This window comes from Pleurodeles waltl, chromosome 3_1, assembly GCF_031143425.1.
Source record: "Pleurodeles waltl isolate 20211129_DDA chromosome 3_1, aPleWal1.hap1.20221129, whole genome shotgun sequence".
In the NCBI taxonomy this organism is placed as follows: Eukaryota; Metazoa; Chordata; class Amphibia; order Caudata; family Salamandridae; genus Pleurodeles; species Pleurodeles waltl.
In genome coordinates, this window is record NC_090440.1 from 787,975,958 (window position 1) to 787,994,686 (window position 18,729).

An 18,729-nucleotide genomic window follows, 5' to 3' on the forward strand; every position below is an offset into this window, starting at 1 on the left:
GCTAGTATGGTCACCCCGGAATTCAGACATGTGCAAATAACCACTGCTCCTCAACACCTTATCTTGTGCCCTTTTTGGAAATACAAAGGTTTTCTTGATAGCAATTTTTTACTCTTTATATTTCAGCAAATGAATTGCTGTGTACCCGGTATAGAATGAAAACGCACTGCAGGGTGCAGCTCATTTATTGGCTCTGTGTTCCTTGGGTTCTTGATGAACCTACAAGCCCTATATATCCCCGCAACCAGAGGAGTCCAGCAGACATAACGGTATATTGCTTTCGATAATCTGACATTGCAGGGAAAAGTTACAGAGTAAAACGTAGAGAAACATTTATGTTTTTTTCACCTCAATTTCAATATTTTTCTTTTTCAGTTGTTATTTTCTATAGGAAACCCTTGTAGGATCTACACAAATGACCCCTTGCTGAATTCAGAATTTTGTCTACTTTTCAGAAATGTTTAGGATTCTGGGATCCAGCATTGGTTTCATGCCCATTTCTGTCACTGACTGGAAGGAGGCTGAAAGCACAAAAAATTGCAAAAATGGGGTATGTCCCAGTAAAATGCCAAAATTGTGTTGAAAAATTGGGTTTTCTGATTCAAGTCTGCCTGTTCCTGAAAGCTGGGAAGCTGCTGAGTTTAGCACCGCAAACCCTTTGTTGATGCCATTTTCAGGGGAAAAACCACAAGCCTTCTTCTGCAGCCACTTTTTCCAATTTTTTTGAAAAAAACGAAATTTGCACTGTATTTTGGCCAATTTCTTGGCCTTCTTCCGGGGAACCCACAAAGTCTGGGTACCTCTAGAATCCCTAGGATGTTGGAAAAAAAGGAAGCAAATTTGGCTTGGTTAGCTTATGTGGACAAAAAGTTATGAGGGCCTAAGCGCGAACTGCCCCAAATAGGCAAAAAAAGGCCTGGCACAGGAGGGGGAAAAGGCCTGGCAGCGAAGGGGTTAATATCCCCCCCCGGACCCTGTTCTCCGTCCACTGGGGTCCCCAAATAAACGGATGACTCAATGGTTAGCGTTAGAAAGCTTCCCCATGTCAATCTCACCCATGAAGAGAAGTTTTGAGTAAAATTATATTAAATATACAAAAATATGTATAGTTCTGTGCGTACCAAAAGTGGATAGGAATTTCCAGGAAAATCTGCATGACTAGGGACGTATTAATGCGAATATTTTTTTACCCTCTTTATTGTGTAATAAATGTATATCCAATCTGGACATCAGTTTCTGTAAGGTGAATTGGTAGACCTTGGGATCGGCACTACACATATACACAGTTTTAGATCACATGCTGATCTTTAGCCGCTCACAAGGGCTGTAGCGGCTTGTTGGTCACCTTGAAGAGTATTGTAAAATCAACACTTTAGGCCGGATTCACAAACAGCCTCGCAGTCGTGGCAGAGGCTCCGCAGTCTTGGCGGGATCTCACTCCAGGTTCTCATTGCGGAGATCCCTCCTTGGCTGTAGAGCCTCGTCCCCGACTGTGGAAAATCTTTTTGAATCGGGCCCAGAAAGTGTAAACCTTAAGAAGTGCAAAAAAATGACTTGTCAAGCGTATGAAAAATCCTCCACGGTATTGGTAAAATCCTTATTACAGGCAGTAGAGGGCATGGCAAAATCATTCATGGGGCATAATTAAATTTAATGCCACCATGTGATACCGGTGCTGCTCAGGTTATCATCTGGGTTTAGTTTCATTACAGAACCCTTGCGACTAGCAGTGCTTTGTTTCCCCGCTTTGTTTTCCCTAACAGTTTAGGGTGGCTTCAAAAAAGCACGTGCGCGTTTTCTGTTCATTGAGGATGTGGTCACAGCCGTTTGATTTGAGAAGGGAAGCATGATGAGCGCATGAATCATGCAGTAGCAACATCGGAGCAGTTTTACGCTGTGGCCATGTGGTAACTCGTGCTCTCTTTCATGTGTCATTTTAAGTGCACGAGAACTCAAACAACCGTTGTCGCGGGGCACCAATTTGTTTTTCAACTGACTGAATGTCTGTAAAGGCTTTAATAGAGCTATAAACGTGAGCCTCCGCAGTTGCCCGACTGGTTGTACGAAAGGCAGTAAGTTCAGCAGATTCTGTAGTCTGTTATGTAATTTATTTTGTTTATTGGATTTCAAATTAAAGCCGCATTGTTGCAAAGAATTCTAGGATGCCGGCAAAAGATTTTTCCCTGGAACGGTTACTGCTTTGACAGTGGAAAAACATCAAGGAGCACGCAGAGGTGTGTCTGGCGCCCGTCACAAGTACTGCTGTTACTCGACTTGGGCTTTTCCATACATGATTCCTGTATTCTGACTCTCCCATTTCTGCCAAACGTTTGCCAACCTTATCCTTTTGTCTGTAAGGCAAAGTGCAGTCCTCTCTGCTGCAGCGGTTCCTAACCTGTGCTCCAACATGAAATGATTTAGTAGATTAAGAAAGTATGTATACATTAAAAAGCAAAATATAAAAATTAAACCTTTAAAATTAGTGGTAAATGTGAAGTAATTTGAAAATCGGAGGCTTAACATGAAGTTATCCGTAGTCACGGGGATGGAGCACAAATGGAATCTAGTTTGGAGGGTTGAAAGCCTCAAATGAAGAATGCATTAGGAGCAAAAAGACAAAGTGGTGTAATAGAGTCTTGTCTTTTAGGAATGAAACCAAATATTGAAAGGCTTGTAACATTAAACTTTTGATTTTTGTATATTTCTGTTGTTGTTAATCAAATAAACTGTCATAATTTGTTTAATGGTTTTGTCTATTCTTGTTCTTGTGTTTGTCTGCATTGTTTTGAGCTTCATATGGGTGCTTTTGCTTAGGCGGGAGTCTCTTAACTTCCCATAGTGCCTCAGAGGGGCAACGAAGTCAAAGATTAGCAACCAACACTCTACTGTACTATGGGTAGTAAACAGCATCATTCCACATTATGTCAAGTGGAAAGAGCAAACTGTGCAGTGCCTTGGCCAATGCATAGAGACATTGGAAAGCGGGTACAAGTATTACCATGTAAAGCACTGTCTTTTGTTGAGTAGTTAATATCAAGAGTTGGAGAGGATAAAGAATATGTGAGCTCATGCATGGATGTAGAAATATCGAGACACACAATATTTATCAATCCTCCTCTTTTTATATACATTTTGATAATGTAAACTAAAGAGAAAAGTTGGTAAATCTTAGTGGCGATGAAAAATAAAAATAAGCTTTGTTGTGCAGCTACTTGAGACTTTAAATAATCCCAATGCACAGAGTAGTGCTGGAAAGATTGCACTTCACCCACACATACTTATCAAAATACTGTGTTTTTTTTTTATTTTTTTTAAGAAGTGTGGAGAAGCTGGTAGTCAAGTAGGAATGTGTCTGAACACAGAGTGGTGCTAAACTTTGGAGTGCCATGTTAGTCTCTGTTAAATTATCTAAAGATAGCAACATCTAGAGGTACGTACAGCATGGTGGCAAAAATAATGGATAAAGAAATAGCAGTAGAACAGGTAAAGTAAAATTGGGTCAGGGTAATAAAAAGAGAAGCATATAATATACTGGAAGGTTTAACTAAAAAGGTTGGAAAGCTAGGATAATGTAAGTGATGGTCATTGGTGGCATCACCCCCTACTTCGCTTTCCCATAAAGGAAAAAACAAGCATTTGCAATGCAGTAGGGCTCACATTTGCTTGTGTTAGAGCTGTTGGCATTATAAATTCATAATTGGACTTTTCTTGCCACATAAATTGGTCAACCCTGCCTCATAATTTTGTCTTTTCCTGCCATATAATTCCAGTGGCCCTGAATATAATTAAAGCACTTCCATTTACCACATTCTTCTATCTGCAGCAAAAAAAATGAAAATGTTGCCATTTAGCACCCTACTGTAAACCTGCCATGCTGATTCCAACATAATACCACTTTCACCACCCCACCAACAGTGTTGCTGGCTGATTAATACAATTTCCCCAAAAAAGGCACAAAGCTGCCACAGAGGAGAAATAAACTAGAAGGATCACCTAAACATATCAATAGTGTTCAAACAGTCATAGTGTAATAAGGATGTTAAGTTGACCTGAATCGTCATAATTGTAATAAGGAGAGATTATCAAAACATATACAATTATCATATAAACCTTTATCAGAAATAAACATTTGGTATTAGACTTTAATGCTCAACAGACCCTAGAGGGCACCATAACAAAAATATCATTTATAAGAAACATGGTCATGTAACCATATTGTTAGCCCCTAGGGGGCATAACCCCTTGAAAAAAACAGGACAAAGTAATGCACTGTAACTATATACTTAGCCCCTAAAAGAAGTTTTTAGGACTAACAGGTTTACTGCAATGATATTACAAACAAGGCCTTTAAAACAAAGCTGTAAGACAGATGTTCAGCCATGAGAAAGCTTAAAAGACCCTGAATGGTGGAAGGGGTTATTTTGGGGTCTAACCTAGTGTGGGGACCCAGGGATGATGTAGACAGGGCGTTTTGAAGGTGGTCCCATTGTCCCATGACCACCACAGCAGGTGCTGCCTGTCCTTTATTGTGGAGGGGCCACCCGCACCTCCTCCCCCCAACCTCTTGCTTCTCATGAAGAGTGGCTGTCAGGCTGAACAAAGGTCAGCCTGACAGACACTCTTCATGTTCAGGTGAGGCAGCCAGGAGCAGACATGCGCGATTTGTGCAGACTCCTGGCTGCCTGAGCTGAACTTTGCTGGGCTGAAGAGGTCACAGTTTCTGTGGGCTTGACCTCCTCAGCTCAGCAATGGTTCCTCGAGGCCCTCCGCCGGGTGACGAGGGAAGCATCACCCATTGACTTCGACCTGGGCGCTTCAGGTTTAAGCCCTGAAGCGCCCAGGGCGAGTGCCAATCAGTGACACCTCGTCACAGAGTGGGATGGGGTCAGCAGTCTCACTGACCCCATCCCACTCTGTGATTAAGTTGAGACTGCTCCCTTCCCTCACTGGCTGACATAAGGTCAGCCAGTGAGAGAAGGCAGCAGTCCCAACCCTCCTGGGACCTCCGAGGCTGAAGGTAAGTGTGTGTGATCTTTTTAAATGAATGTTTGGTGCATGCATGCATGTTTGAATGTTGGTGAGTGTTGTTAATGGGTGGATGGGTGGATGTGCGTGCATGCGTGTGTGTGTGAAAGAATGAGTGTGAGTGTGCTTCCCGCCCGCCCCTCTCCCTCCTAAAACTGCTGCCCCCCACTGCACCACAGGCTGAGTTATAAGCAAACATGTTTTGTAAAAGTAATACCCTGCAAAGCATTATGGGGTGAGTTTTCATGCCACGAATATTAGAGTATGTTGACTGCTTCAGCCCTTAGAGAGCATAACTACATGGAAAAAAATGGGAGAAAGTAATGCAGAGTAACCATATCGTTAGCTCCTGGAGGGTGGTGTGCCTTACACATTTCCAAGGCTAGCAGGCCTGTTGCAATTATATTACAAACAAGGCCCATAAAACATACCTTCTCCCAGCTGTAAAACAAAAGTTCTAGCCATGAGAAAGCTTAAAAAGATAATAAATGGTGGCAGGGGTTATTATTTTGGAGTCCCCACTAACATAGTGTGGTGGCCCAGATAATGTAGACAGAAAGATCACATTGTGGTCAATGTATTGAAGGTGGTCCCATTTTCCTGGATCCACCACAAGATGAGTTATGAGCAAAAATGTTTTGTAAAAGTAATGCCCTGCAAATCATTGTGGGGAAGTTTCCATGCCACGAATATTTTAATATGTTGATATGACTGTAATGCTTAGAACAGCACACCACAATGAAAATAGAATTTGTGAGAAACATGGTCATGTAACTATATAGTTAGCCCCTAGAGGGCATTGACCGCACATAAAGAAAATGGCAATGATAAATAATGCAATGTTACCATCAATCAATCAATCAATCAATAATTTATAAAGCGCGCTATGTACCCGTTAGGGTTTCGAGGCGCTAGGAGGGGGGGGGAGGGGGGTGCTGCTATCGTTCGAAGAGCCATGTCTTGAGGAGTCTCCTGAAGGTGAGGAGGTCCTGGGTCTGGCGCAGTGAGGTCGGGAGTGAGTTCCAGGTTTTGGCGGCGAGGTAGGAGAAGGATCTGCCGCCAGAGGTCTTGCGCTGGATTCGGGGGACGATGGCGAGGGCAAGGTTGGCAGAGCGTAGTTGACGTGAGGGAACGTAGAAGTTGAGGCCATATATTTAGCCCCTCGAGAGCATAGCGCCTTACACATTTTTAGGGGTAACAAGCTTATAGCAATATCACAAACAAGTCCCTTAAAACACAGGCTGTTCACAGCTGTAAAACAAAAATTCCAACCATTAGAGTGCTAAGTAAAGCATTTACCAATGACATCAAGTGAATTTTGAAAGGCAATCCCAGGAAGGAATGAAAGTGATGGGTGTGGTTAAGAGCCTACAATATTTTAACAGGTCAAAGCGCTCAACCTAAAAAGGGGAAGCATACAAAAAAATGGATGTAAAGAGCAAAAAATAAATAAAAAGCTCAGGACATGAGGCGGAGCACCTGCATAAATGAAACAAAGGTCCATCTCAGATTAAATTTGATTTCCCCATTAAAATGATCTCAAATGATTGTAGTTTGATTAAATAAATAAAACCCTGACAGTAATCATCTGTTAATACTCTCGAAGTGTTTAATGTTGTTGAGAGAGAAGCCAGACTTTGGGGCTCCAAGTGGCATCAGAGATAGTTCCACCTTTGCTCTCGTTTTCTGTGGTGTCATTTGGAACCCCGCAGTCAAACACAATCCTTTTATTGGCTCCTATATAATCATAATTCTATATGTTGTAGTATGTTTGAGTCACTTTTCTGCGGTCAAAGTTGTTAAAATGAATTGACACAATAATTCTCCTTTGAAGCTTCCAGTTGTGAGTTTCTTCCCCAGGATGTAAGTTCAAGCAGTGGTATATAATACGGAAATTGTGATTGAGGCCCACTTTGTTTTTCTAGCTTCAAGAAGGCCCTCCTTAAGGCCCTGCTATTTTGTTATCCCCTTTCATTTAAGGAAGGATGTGTACACATCTCACATTTGTGGAACGTGAATAAAGTGCGTAGAGACAGTTCACTCACAGCTCCTAGCACTAGTGTGAAAGTCTCTTCCGAAGTCCAGTTTTACTAAACTGTTCTGCCCTTTCTCCTCAGTTTCCATACTGGACAAGGCAAATTCTGTTTTCAACAGTGCTCGGCGGTTGGAAGTTGTCAGAAGCTGCATCGGGTACATATTTGAAAATAAAATGTTGGAAACTGAAAAGGTAAGAGTTTTGCTGTTGTTTCTTTAATAATTATTTACTGGTTCCAAGTTTGTTCCTTGACAGGTTGTTTCCTAGGCAAACTTGCGCCACCGTTCCTCAGGTATTAAAGGGCAGACATCGGATAGAGTGCTTTAGTATTTGCTATTTATTTATCCTCTTAGTAATTGTTTATCTTGTACTTTTTTGCGATTACATTAAACTTATTGAGGAGATGAAATAAGTATGTGTGAGCAGGCAGGGGTCGAAGTGCATTTTAAAAAGTATGGGAACTGTGATGCTGCACATAATGGGGACGGGATCATTGAGCGTTGGGGTGGGGTCAAAGGTGTGGCCAAAAATACCTAAATATTCTGCACGTTTTTATGTATCTTCCACATTCCGGTAGCTACATATAAATACCACAGAGCTTAAATAAATAAACCATGCAAATTAATCACAGGGAGATGCATTATAGTACGTTATGAAATCTCTATGAATGCACTGCAGAGGTCTGTGTCTCTCAACAGAGAGCCACATGATTAAATCCTGGTTGCTGCAGTGGAGAATAGTGAGTTGTGTATTTTAGTGCTAAGAGGTCCCAGCCTGGGATAGAAAGCACTGTGAATATGTAAGTTATTATTTTAACATTACTTTACACTCATTATAAGATGGACTGCTAAGGTGAGGGGCGTGGCCAGCCGGCCAAGATGGTGGACGGACTTTAGGACTGCTCCGTCCTACAGCTCACAATCCTGCCAAACCTGTCACCATCCCTGCCCTGGGGGCCCTGTGTTGGACCACGTCAGACGGTGTACCCTGCGAGGGAGCGGCACTGGGGCTGAAATTGCATTTCCCGCGGCAGAGTAACATGCTTGAAACAAAATTGCCATTTTGAGGCCTGGTGTCTGAGAGCCACGTGGAGGCGGGTTCCCAGGTGGCTGGAGGCGGCTGTCCCTGTGCATTCAGAAGACCGGCTGAGGTGCAGGTTTCCCCCGCTAGACACTGATGGCACGCTGGCTGAGTTACAGGCCTGTCCTTGGCACTCCTCTTGCCGAATGCAAGGTGTTGCGGGCTACGTAGAAACCAGAGAGCTGGGCCACAACCCGAGGGGAGGCGCCATCAGTAAATGCAGCTAAGATCAAGGAGCGGGTGGTGGACAAAGGGGGGGGGCTGTATGATACACTACTGCTGTGTTGTGGTAGTGGGAGCCCTATGTGGATACTGTGTGCTCTCAAGAAGAGTAAATTCCCCACCCACTGGTGAACTTAATGGGGCCGAGGTGGCATGGGGGTCTTCACCCACCCATTCTGCCCCTGCTCCCAAATTGAGTGACTAAGAGGCCTGCCTGAGACTCTCGCCTCCTCCCTTCTTCAGGAGGTGGTGTTTTACTTGCTGTACCCTATGGTGACCATGGAGTCTAACCTTCTGGGGCTGGTAGCTGACCTTCCTACTGAAGCCTTGCTGTAAGCAGCAAACCTGGAAATGAGAGGCAGCCCTGCCGAACTTGTGGGCATGCGGGTACTTTTCGGCATAAATTGAGGAGTGAATACAGGGGGCGGTGTGGAGGATTTTCCCGCTCCCTTAACCCCATCACTCTTCCCCCGTCCATCTAGCGTGAGCCGCAAGAGCAGGAGAAAGCTCCTGGGGCTGCTCGTGCCCCCTGTTATGCTAAGATAGGGGAGAGGCGGGTCCTGCATCACAGCCACATCAGTGAATGCCCTAGTGTGGAAGTGGGCTACATCGCAAGCAACTTGTAGGCCTACCTGGGATCATAAAGTCATTGTGCATGATTCCTTGAACAAGCATCAGTGATCCTCCAAGGGTCTGCCTGTTCCTTTTAGCTTCCCCAAAACATAAGCAGTGCTCCCTGCTGGACTCCCTTTGAAGACGAGGGCCTTGTAGGGTCCTCGAAGCAGAACTTCATCCTTCTACCCAGAGAGAGAAACACAACATAAGCAACACACTCCCAGTGGTCGGCACGTAGTTCAGGTATCATTGGGGGATTTAAAAGCCACGGCAAGAAAAGACCATGCAGCGCAGGTCGCCCTGAACACAACATTAGCCACACATGCCCATTTGGTGGAGCAATTGCACTGTATCAACTTCAAGGCTTTGCAAGCTAAAATGCATGCAGAGGGGGATAAGGCAGGTCGACTTCTGACTTGGTTACTGTGCAGTGCTGACCCACCCACACCTATCACGAGGATCCAAGTATCCCCAATGAAGATTGCCCTGTAACAGGCGCATATACACGCAGCATTTACAGAACACTATTGCACGCTCTTTAACCCCCCACCCCCAGGATGACTCAACAGGACAATATACATCTCTTTCTCGAGGTGGTGGTACTTCCTGCACAAATCATATTAGAAAGAGAGGACTTCAGTGCTCTTCTCACACTACAAGAAATTCAGGGATCAATTTGAAGTGCGGCAACTAATAAAGCACCAGGGTTGGATTGGATCCCCATCTAATTTTATAAGGCATACGAACGCCATTGTGCCCCCAAAACTATTGGAGTTGTATCACACAGCAGCAGAGGAGAGTCTCCTACCGCCATCCCTGTGTGAGCCACTGCTGGTCTCTCCATCTAAGCCAGGGAGGGATCCTCTGGAGCTTGCCTCCTACTGCCCTCTGTCCGTGTTAGGGTCGTATTATAAAATATTGAGTAAGACTCTGGCAGGACATCTGTATGAGCAACTGACACGAATGCTGCATACAGACCAGAATGGGTTCATACCTGGGAGGTCAACTACTTTAAACATACGCAGACCGTATAGAGTAATGGAAGCAGACCTATCCCGTTGGCTGTTTGCTGCATGCCTGGTGTTGGACCTGGAAAAGGCATTTGATACCGTATAATGGGAGTACCTCTTCTCTATGCTGACAGCATTTGGTATAATAGGCCGGCTTCAGGGACTGACATGGCTGTTGTGTATAAAGCCACAGACAAGAATTAAAATAGGGCAATTAATTTCTCCACCGTTTTGGGTGAGACGAGGGATGCCACAAGGGTGCCTGTTGCCCCCCTTGCTCTTTGCCCTAGATATGAAACCCCTGGCCCAAAAACTACACCAGTTGGAAAGGGAGTGTGTCATCCCAATTTCTGGTGAAACACATGTAGTATCTTCATATGCAGATGATGTCCTAGTTTATATCCCTGACATCCGAAATAGCATCGCACCATTCCAGGCCATTTTGCAAGAGTTCCAGGCTGTGTCTGATCTGCGGGTTAACTGGGCAAAGTCCTGTTTATTTCCCTTGAATCCACTTTGCCCTCCACGGGACGTCCCTATAGACCGCCACCAACTGAAGTGGGAGCCCAGAACGTTCTATTACTTGGGCATTAATATCTATTATGAAACAAAATATATAATAGATGGCAACCTAATGAAGGCCATGGCATTGTTGAGGCCCCAGTTAGCTTTTTGAAGCATGCTGCCTCTCACAGTCCAGAGTGTCCTTATCCAATATGGTGATATTCCCCTGCCTGCTATATTGGTTTTAAAAATCTTCTGGTCAGCATGCCACGGTCCACCTTCCATGCCTTGCACTCAACCCTGAGGTCCTTTATCTGGAATAAGGGTGCCTAGTAGCACTTAAAAAGTTACAGCTGCCCATCATGAAGAGCTGGTGAGGTGCCCCTAATTTTGAATATTATTTTTTAGCAGCGGAACTGCAGTGGCCAGCACATTGGCTGATGGGGCAATACACGGAGGAGTTGGGTTCTCTCACGCCTGCCCAGGCACGTGTAGAAACGCAGCCTGCTTTCTTGCCACAGACATGACTACCACATGGGTCGAAAGGATTGCTGTGGATAGCATTTGATGGTGTTACCTGTAGTTTGAAACCTGTACCAAAAATGCCTCATTACTCACCTGTGATCCTGCTACAGTTGATAACAGCCTTCTGTGGTATGTTGGGTGAAGTGGGGATGAACACTTGGACGGACGCAGGGGTAAGGACATTAGGTGTGTTATTTAGAAAGAGTTCACTTCATCTGGATGGACTGCTGCTAGAGGAATAATGGCTCCCCACAGGGCATTTTCTAACGCACGGCCATTTGCTGGCGGAGATGCTTCAGCAGTGGGGCATCAAAGACACAGAACCAGATCAGCACCCTCTGATACACATAATATACACAGTGGGTGGAGGATGCAGACTTACTACCTGGTTTGCTCGAGCCTTGCACATACTCAAGCAAAGGAGAAGGATCTCCTTCTGTCAACAGGCAGGGAGTGGGAGAGGGATATGGGCATAGACCTCACTGGCAAAGAGTGGGAGAATGTAATGGAATATCCCAAGAAAGTATTGTAGAATGCAAAATTTCAATACATTCATTACAACATCCTACACAGGGCTTATCTCACACCTGCCTCCCTCTTCCGCATGTTCGGTTCCACTTCAGCATGCCCACTGTGCCAGCAAATTGGGGCTGACTTAAAACACATTTTCTGGGCTTGCCTGGCAGCGATAGAATTCTGGGCCTCGATCTATGATGAACTAGAACAGGTAACTGGCCATACAGATTTACACATGCTTGAGGGTTCATTACTTGATCTTTTCAAATGGTCACCAGTAGCCAAGGCTGAGAATAGATTCATCGACCTGTAATTATCGCTGGCAAGCAGACTTATTGCTGTGGTACCGGAATGCCCCAGCACTGCCCACTGACAAGCAGTGAAAATGGGGACGAACAGAGGCGGTGGCACTGAGATGGGAAGAGGTTTGGGGCCTGCACTAGTACCCCATAGCATCAGACTGGGAGGCACTATTGCTTGACCTACAAGCACATCAGGAAGTACTTGATGACCCCCAGGATGGCTCCTGAAGACCTTGTTGTAGTTGCCCCTCTCTCACCCCCTCCCTCTACACACCGTCCTTCTCCGAGTATATTTACTTCTCTCTTAAAATACTAAGAAACCATAGCAGCGATGTATATTTGGTTGGGGCACACGTCGGCAGACTTGGTTCGATTAAGGCATTGCCCTCATACCAGACATCGTCAGACACATCACATGGTTGTGTGTTTGTTGTTGTGTTATATAATTTTATATAAGACTTGAACATTTTGCTCCTGTATTTTATACTTTTATCCCGTAGAATCTAAAAAGGGAAACAATACATAGATGCATATGTGGTGGTGTTGATCCTTTTACTTTAGTTTGATATGCTGCATAAAATATAAATAAAATGGTTAAAAATAAGATATACTGCTGCAAAATGTGCCAAACTTTTTAGGATAAATTGGTGCTTCCACATTGTAGATTTTAATAATTACCAGACTGTATTTTTTGTATAACTGTCCCTTAAAAGCATGCAATTAGCATTTTAGCTGATAACTCCCTTGCTCTGCCACTCAAAAAGAATAAATCTTCATCATCACAAAGCTTCAAGTGATTCTATCAATTAAAACCAGGACAGACTCCCAAGAACCTTTTACATTTGCAAATTAACCAGTTGCCCACATTTGCTTTTATTTCAGGAAAGCAAGCATCCTGGCAAATAGGCTTGTTTATTGTTTATCTGCCAGCCTTCAGTTTCACACCTCAGGAGACTCCCTGAATGACTCTTCAGCTGAAGCATTTAAATCAGTGCTTAATTTAAGCTGGTGGTTTCCGGTGTGGGGCACTTATTTTCGAGGGTCGGTACTTATTTTTCTGCTTCAAGCATTTACTGCGAGCAAAAGACACAAGGTAAAGACAAAGGAAGAGAAAACGAAAAAGCATCACAAAGGGAGAAAGCTGCAAGAGTGAGCTGAAGGGGAAAGGAGTGCCTGGAAATGGATTAAAGAGGCTTGAGATGGCTTCAGGACTATACTGCATCAGTACCCTTTGCTCACATATTTAATTGCACAAGTCGTGTTTTTCATAGGAGAACTTTGGGGACTGGGACATTTTTATTTACAAATTAGGCACTGATTTAAACTATTGGAATTAACATCCCTGTTCAGTTGTCTTCTCATGAAAAGTAGGGTAACATATTTTCATAACTTAAAGTATGAGCACACCATGCTCCTCCAATCCCACCCAATTTGGCCTCTATCAGCTGGTGGTCTGAATTGCGACTTAATTTCAGTTTCGTGAGCATTGTTGCAGCATCAGTCTTGCTTGTAGCAGCTGAGAATACAGATTAGCGCCGGTCTTGACCAGGGTCCCTGGAATTGTGCAGTAATGCAGGATCAAGCTAAGCAACTCGGGTAACTAAATTATAGAGCAAGAAAAGACAGATTATGCAGCATAATGCTGCACATTACATTGTCGCATTATTTCAGTATTTTCCCATTTTAACACAAATGTTTATCTCATTAGAACCAGTTTAAACATAGATACAGCACCTGGAACGTGACCAGCTAACATTTGGTCTGCCAATTTGCAGCACCAAAGAGGCTTTCTTTAAACAAACTCTGATGTATTTTAGGTACAACAACATTTCTTCAGATGAAATCTCCATATGATGGAGTTGATGGTGGATTATATGGCAAGCACTGTAAATATTACTGCAGAATATTCTTTTGCTGCAGAACTGAATACATTCAGTGGCCTTTGCCTGGACCTATGATCGACAGTGCCGCATTGATGTCCTGCACTCTGCTGCGCTCTCAGTGTTACGTCTATTCACCAGAGCCTCACTCATAAATGTAACGTTACACCTCAGAGTCTTACCTTAACTGAATGAGTGTCAGCTGCGGGAGTCATCTGCTGTTTCAACCATATGCCATGAGAAGATATGGAGTCTAGATTCTAAAGGCCAGTGAGAAGTTTCCAGTAGGGAGAGAAGGGAAGGAAAGAATAGAAATATTAAGATTTTTAAAGAGTGCTCTTTTTGCTTTGCCTAGGCAGTCTGTAATAAACCATGATGGGGCCCTTGTGTTAAATGCTTTTGACCCTTTTCACTCTCTAAAAACTAGCTCAGCACAAAGCTGTAGTCTTTGTGAGGATGAAAAACAAAAATGTAATGCTCTATGGTGACATCGCGGTACTTCTTGGAAACAAATACGTAGAATCAACGATGCGTCCACAAGGACATACATGAGGGCTTTGCCACCGCTTGAGCAATGTGAAACATTGAAAGGTTACAGTCTGCCCTGGCGAGTCCGTAATCCTTTGTAGAGTGGAAAGTTGCATGTGAGGTTTGGGGGTTTGGAAAGCTGAAGTTTTCAATAAGGACTGATTTCACTGTGTGAGTGGTTCTTGTTGGCGTTCAGGGGTATGAGACAGGTAGCATGAACTGATGCATACCTTCTTTATATTTTTAGCATGGACCACTTTTTAGGTCGAACGTAAGCGTACAACCTCTTGTACATTTTTAAGTATACTTCTTCTGTGGGCTTCCAGCTTGTTCATTTGTTAGTTTCAGTGTCATTTAAAAATCCCTGCTTGCTAGTGGCCAGTCATGCCTCTTTGTCCCCCCTCCTTCTGTGTGGGAGCAGGGACAACTACTGTATAATTATGCAATGTCCTGTTTATCTGGTCTGTAGGGGACATTTTATTTACTTTGTTCCCTGCTCATGTCCAGGGAAGTTTCCCTTTTCATTTGCAAAGCATTCTTCCTCTGAGCGTAGCTGTAAACAAGGCTATAAATCAGGCTGTTATCTTGGTCACATTTGGTCTTTGTGGCGTCTCTGCATCCTCTCTCAGCTGCCTGGCTCCCACCCTGTGTGCTGTGAGCAAAGGCGTAGGATCGGTAGTAATTGCTGATAGCCTAGGCACCCAGCTCCACCAGAGCTCCGCAATCCTTAGAAACGGAGCCCTCTTTTACTCCATACTGGGAACCCACTCGCAGCTCCATCAGTGCACCTCCGTTCACACACTCCAAGCCCTCAGCTGTGCCAGTGCCAGGAACCCCACACACGCTGTCTGCCAGACCACCTCAGTTCTTCCAGTCAGTGCACTCTGCTACTCCAGTACTGGGACCTCAGGCACAGCTCCATCAGTGCACCTCAGTTCACACACTCCAAGCCCTCAGCCGTGCCAATGCCAGTATCCCCACACATGTTGTCTGTCAGAGCACCTCACTTCTCGCAGTCAGTGCACTCTACTGCTCCAGTACTGGGACCTTGGGCGCAACTCCATCAGTGCACTGCAGTTCACACATTCCAAGGCCTCAGCCGGGTCAGTGACAGGAACCCCACACATGCTGTCTGCCAGAGCACTGTAGTTCTAGTAGTCAGTACACTCGGCTGCTTTAGTACTGGGACCTTCGGTGCAGCTTCATCAGTGCATTGCAGTTCACACACTCCAAGCCAGCAACCGTGCCTGTATCAGGAACCCCAAACACGCTCTCTGCCAGAGCACCTCAGTTCTTGCAGTCATTACACTCTGCTGCTTCAGTACTGGGACTTTGGGCGCAGCTCTATCAGTGCGCTACAGTTCACACACTCCAAGGCCCTTAGCCGTGACCTGGCCAGAAACCCCAAAGACACTGTCCGCCAGAGCACATCAGTTCTGACACTCAGTACACACTGCTGTCTGCCAGAGCATCTAAGTTCTTGCAGTAAGTACACTCTGCTGCTCTAGTGCTGGGACCTCGGGCGCAGCTCCATCAGTGCACCACAATTCACACACTCCAAGCGCTCAGCTGGGCCAGTACCAGGAGCCCCACACACACAGTCTGCTAGAGTACCTTAGTTCTTGCAGTCATTGCGCTCTGCTGCTTTAGTGCTGGGACCTCGGGCACAGCTCCATCAGTGCTCTGCAGTTCACTCACTCTAAACCCTCAGCCATGTCAGTGCTTGGAACCCCACACATGCTATCTGTAAGTACGCTGTGCTGCACCAGTACTGGGACCTCAGGTGCAGCTCCATCAGTGCACACAGTTCATACTCTCCATGCACTCAGCTGTGCCAATGCCAGGAACCCCACACATGCTTTCGGCGAGAGCACCTCAGTTCTTGCAGTCAGTACACTCTGCTGCTGTAGTACTGGGACTTTGGGTACAGCTCCATCAGTGCATCACAGTTTGCACACTCCAAGCCAGCAGTTGTGCCAGTTCCGGGAACCCCAAACATGCTCTCTGCCAGAGCAGCTCAGTTCTTGCAGTCAGTACACTCTTCTGCTTCAGTACTGCAGCTCCATCAGTGCACTACAGTTGACACACTCCAAGCCCTCAGCCTTGCCCGTGCCAGGAACCCCACAAAAGCTGGCTATCAGAGCACCTCAGTTTTTGCAGTCAGTACACTCTGCTGCTCCAGTACTGGGACCTTGGGCGCAGCTACATCATTACACCGCAGTTCACACACTCCAAACCCTCAGCCGTGCCAGTGCCAGTAACCCCACACATGCTGTCTGCCAGAGCACCTCACTTTTCGCGGTCAGTACACTCTGCTGCTCCAGTGCTGGGACTTAAGGCGCAGCTCCGTCAGTGCACCGCAGTTTACAACTCTAAGCCCTCAGCCTTGCCAGTGCCAGGAACCCCACACATGCTGTCTGCCAGAGCACCTCAGTTCTCATAGTCAGAACACTTTGCTGCTCCAGTACTGGGACCTTTGGCGCAGCTCCATCAATGCACCGCAGTTCACACACTCCAAGCCGTCCGCCTTGCCAGTGCCAGGAACCCCACACATGCTGTCTGCCAATGCACCTCAGTTTCTGAGCTTAGTTGTAATCAAGGCTAACAATCAGTCTGTTATCTTGGTCACATTTGGTCTGCCAGCCTGTGGTCCCTGGTGCTGAGAGCAAGGAAGAATGGCATGTAATTGCTACCTAGGGCTTCTTACATCAAGGTATGAAACATAATTAGCAGCGTTATCTGCACAGCACAAAACTGTTCATTAACTTTGGAATAAACTGTGACTGATTGATATTTCCTGCTTTGTTAGTGAGATGTGCCTGACCTTTCCTAATTAAGCAATTCAGTGGCATTGTAAATTAACCTGCTACCTCCACTTTTGTCCCAACAAGCATATAGGAACGTTCCCCCATTCAGAGGCCCCGCCTCCAGATGTAACTTGATGTCACCTGGGAAACCTTTGTATGGCGTCCCTGTTCTTTCAGGTCTGCTACCCACATGCAGCTCAGCCAAAGCACCTCCTTCCAAGCACTCAGTGCCCACTGCTGTCCCAGTACTGGGAACCCTCACACAGCTCTACCAGGGTTCCGCAGTCCTTAGAGACAGTGCCCAGTTCTGCTCCATACTGGAATCCCACTCGCAGCTCCATCAGTGCCCCTCAGTTCACACACTCCAAGCTCTCAGCTGTGCCAGTGCCAGAACCCCACTGTCTGCCAGAGCACCTCAGTTCTTGCAGTCAGTACACGCTGCTGTTCCAGTACTGGGACCTCGGGCGCAGCTCCGTCAGTGCACCACAGTTCACACATTCCAAGCCCCTCAGCCATGCTAGAACCCCACACACGCTGTCTGCCAGAGCACCTCAGTTCTTACAGTCAGTACACACTCCTGTTCCAGTCCTGAGGCGTAGGGCCAACTCCATCAGTGCACCTCAGTTTTCATACTTTAAGCCCCTCGACCATCCCCACCAGAACCCAGAACACCACACAACACTGTCTGCCAGAGCACCTCAGTTCTTACAGTCAGTACACACTGCTGCTCCAGTACTGGAACCTCGGGTGCAGTACCATCAGTGCACCTCAGTTCACACACTCCAAGCCCCTCAACCGTGGCAGTGCCAGAACCCCACACACGCTGTCTGCCAGAGCACCTCAGTTCTTACAGTCAATACACTCTGCTGTTCCAGTACTAGGACTTCGGGTTCAATTCCATCAGTGCACATCAGTTCTACCCCACACAAGGTCACTTCCTTTCATATACTGGGACCCTGCTCACATATAGTTCAATTACAACAGCTCAGTTCTAATATTCAGTCCGAATTCCAAGCCAATACTGGACCCAAAAGAGCAAAAAACAGCTCAGCCAGAGCACCTCAAGTTTAACATCCAACACCATTGTTGATGGGAACCACCACAGCTTCGCCAGAATCCATTAATTCTAACATTGAGTGCACATTTCTTCTCAGTACTAAGGCTCCCATGCACACCCTTCTGGAGTCCTCGCTTCTGTGGTTCAGAGGCAATGCTACTCCCATACTTGGCCCCACTTGCAGCTTCACCAGGGCACCTCCAGGCTAACACTTGGCAAAACTGGCACGCCAATACTAGGTTCCACACATAGCTCCATTAACCTACCTCACTTCTGACCTTGTGTTCCCATTATTAGATCAATACTGCAGCCCACATTCAACTCTGTCAGTGCACCCCAACCCTACCCTGCACTATTATTCCAATACCAGGAATTACAGGGCGCTCAGTTTCTCATTCCTCAGCTGTTGCCTTTCTGTTATTCCAGTACTGGGCCGGGACACAGCTCTGCCTATACCCCCAATCCTGATATGAAGCGCCCAATATTGCTTTTATTGGAGTTCAAAAATTCTGCTAATGCACCTCCTGCTGTTTTGCAGTGCCCCCTGCTGTTCAACATTGTGACTTCTGTTTGAGGATGTGGGGGAGCCAATTAAATCTATTCTTAGCTGCCATCTTTATTTG

The 18,729-nt window shown here is 45.7% G+C and overlaps 1 protein-coding gene across 4 annotated transcripts in view; it reads left to right on the forward strand.

Annotated features, from left to right (window-relative positions):
• The window catches only part of SBF2 (SET binding factor 2), a 1,701,375-nt gene that overhangs the window by 846,612 nt on the left and 836,034 nt on the right, over window positions 1–18,729 (forward strand). For all 4 annotated transcript variants that reach the window (XM_069223624.1, XM_069223621.1, XM_069223622.1 and 1 more), the window contains exon 15: window positions 7,143–7,252. In XM_069223624.1, the coding sequence (XP_069079725.1) occupies window positions 7,143–7,252 (110 nt within the window). The remainder of the gene's footprint in view (window positions 1–7,142; window positions 7,253–18,729) is intronic.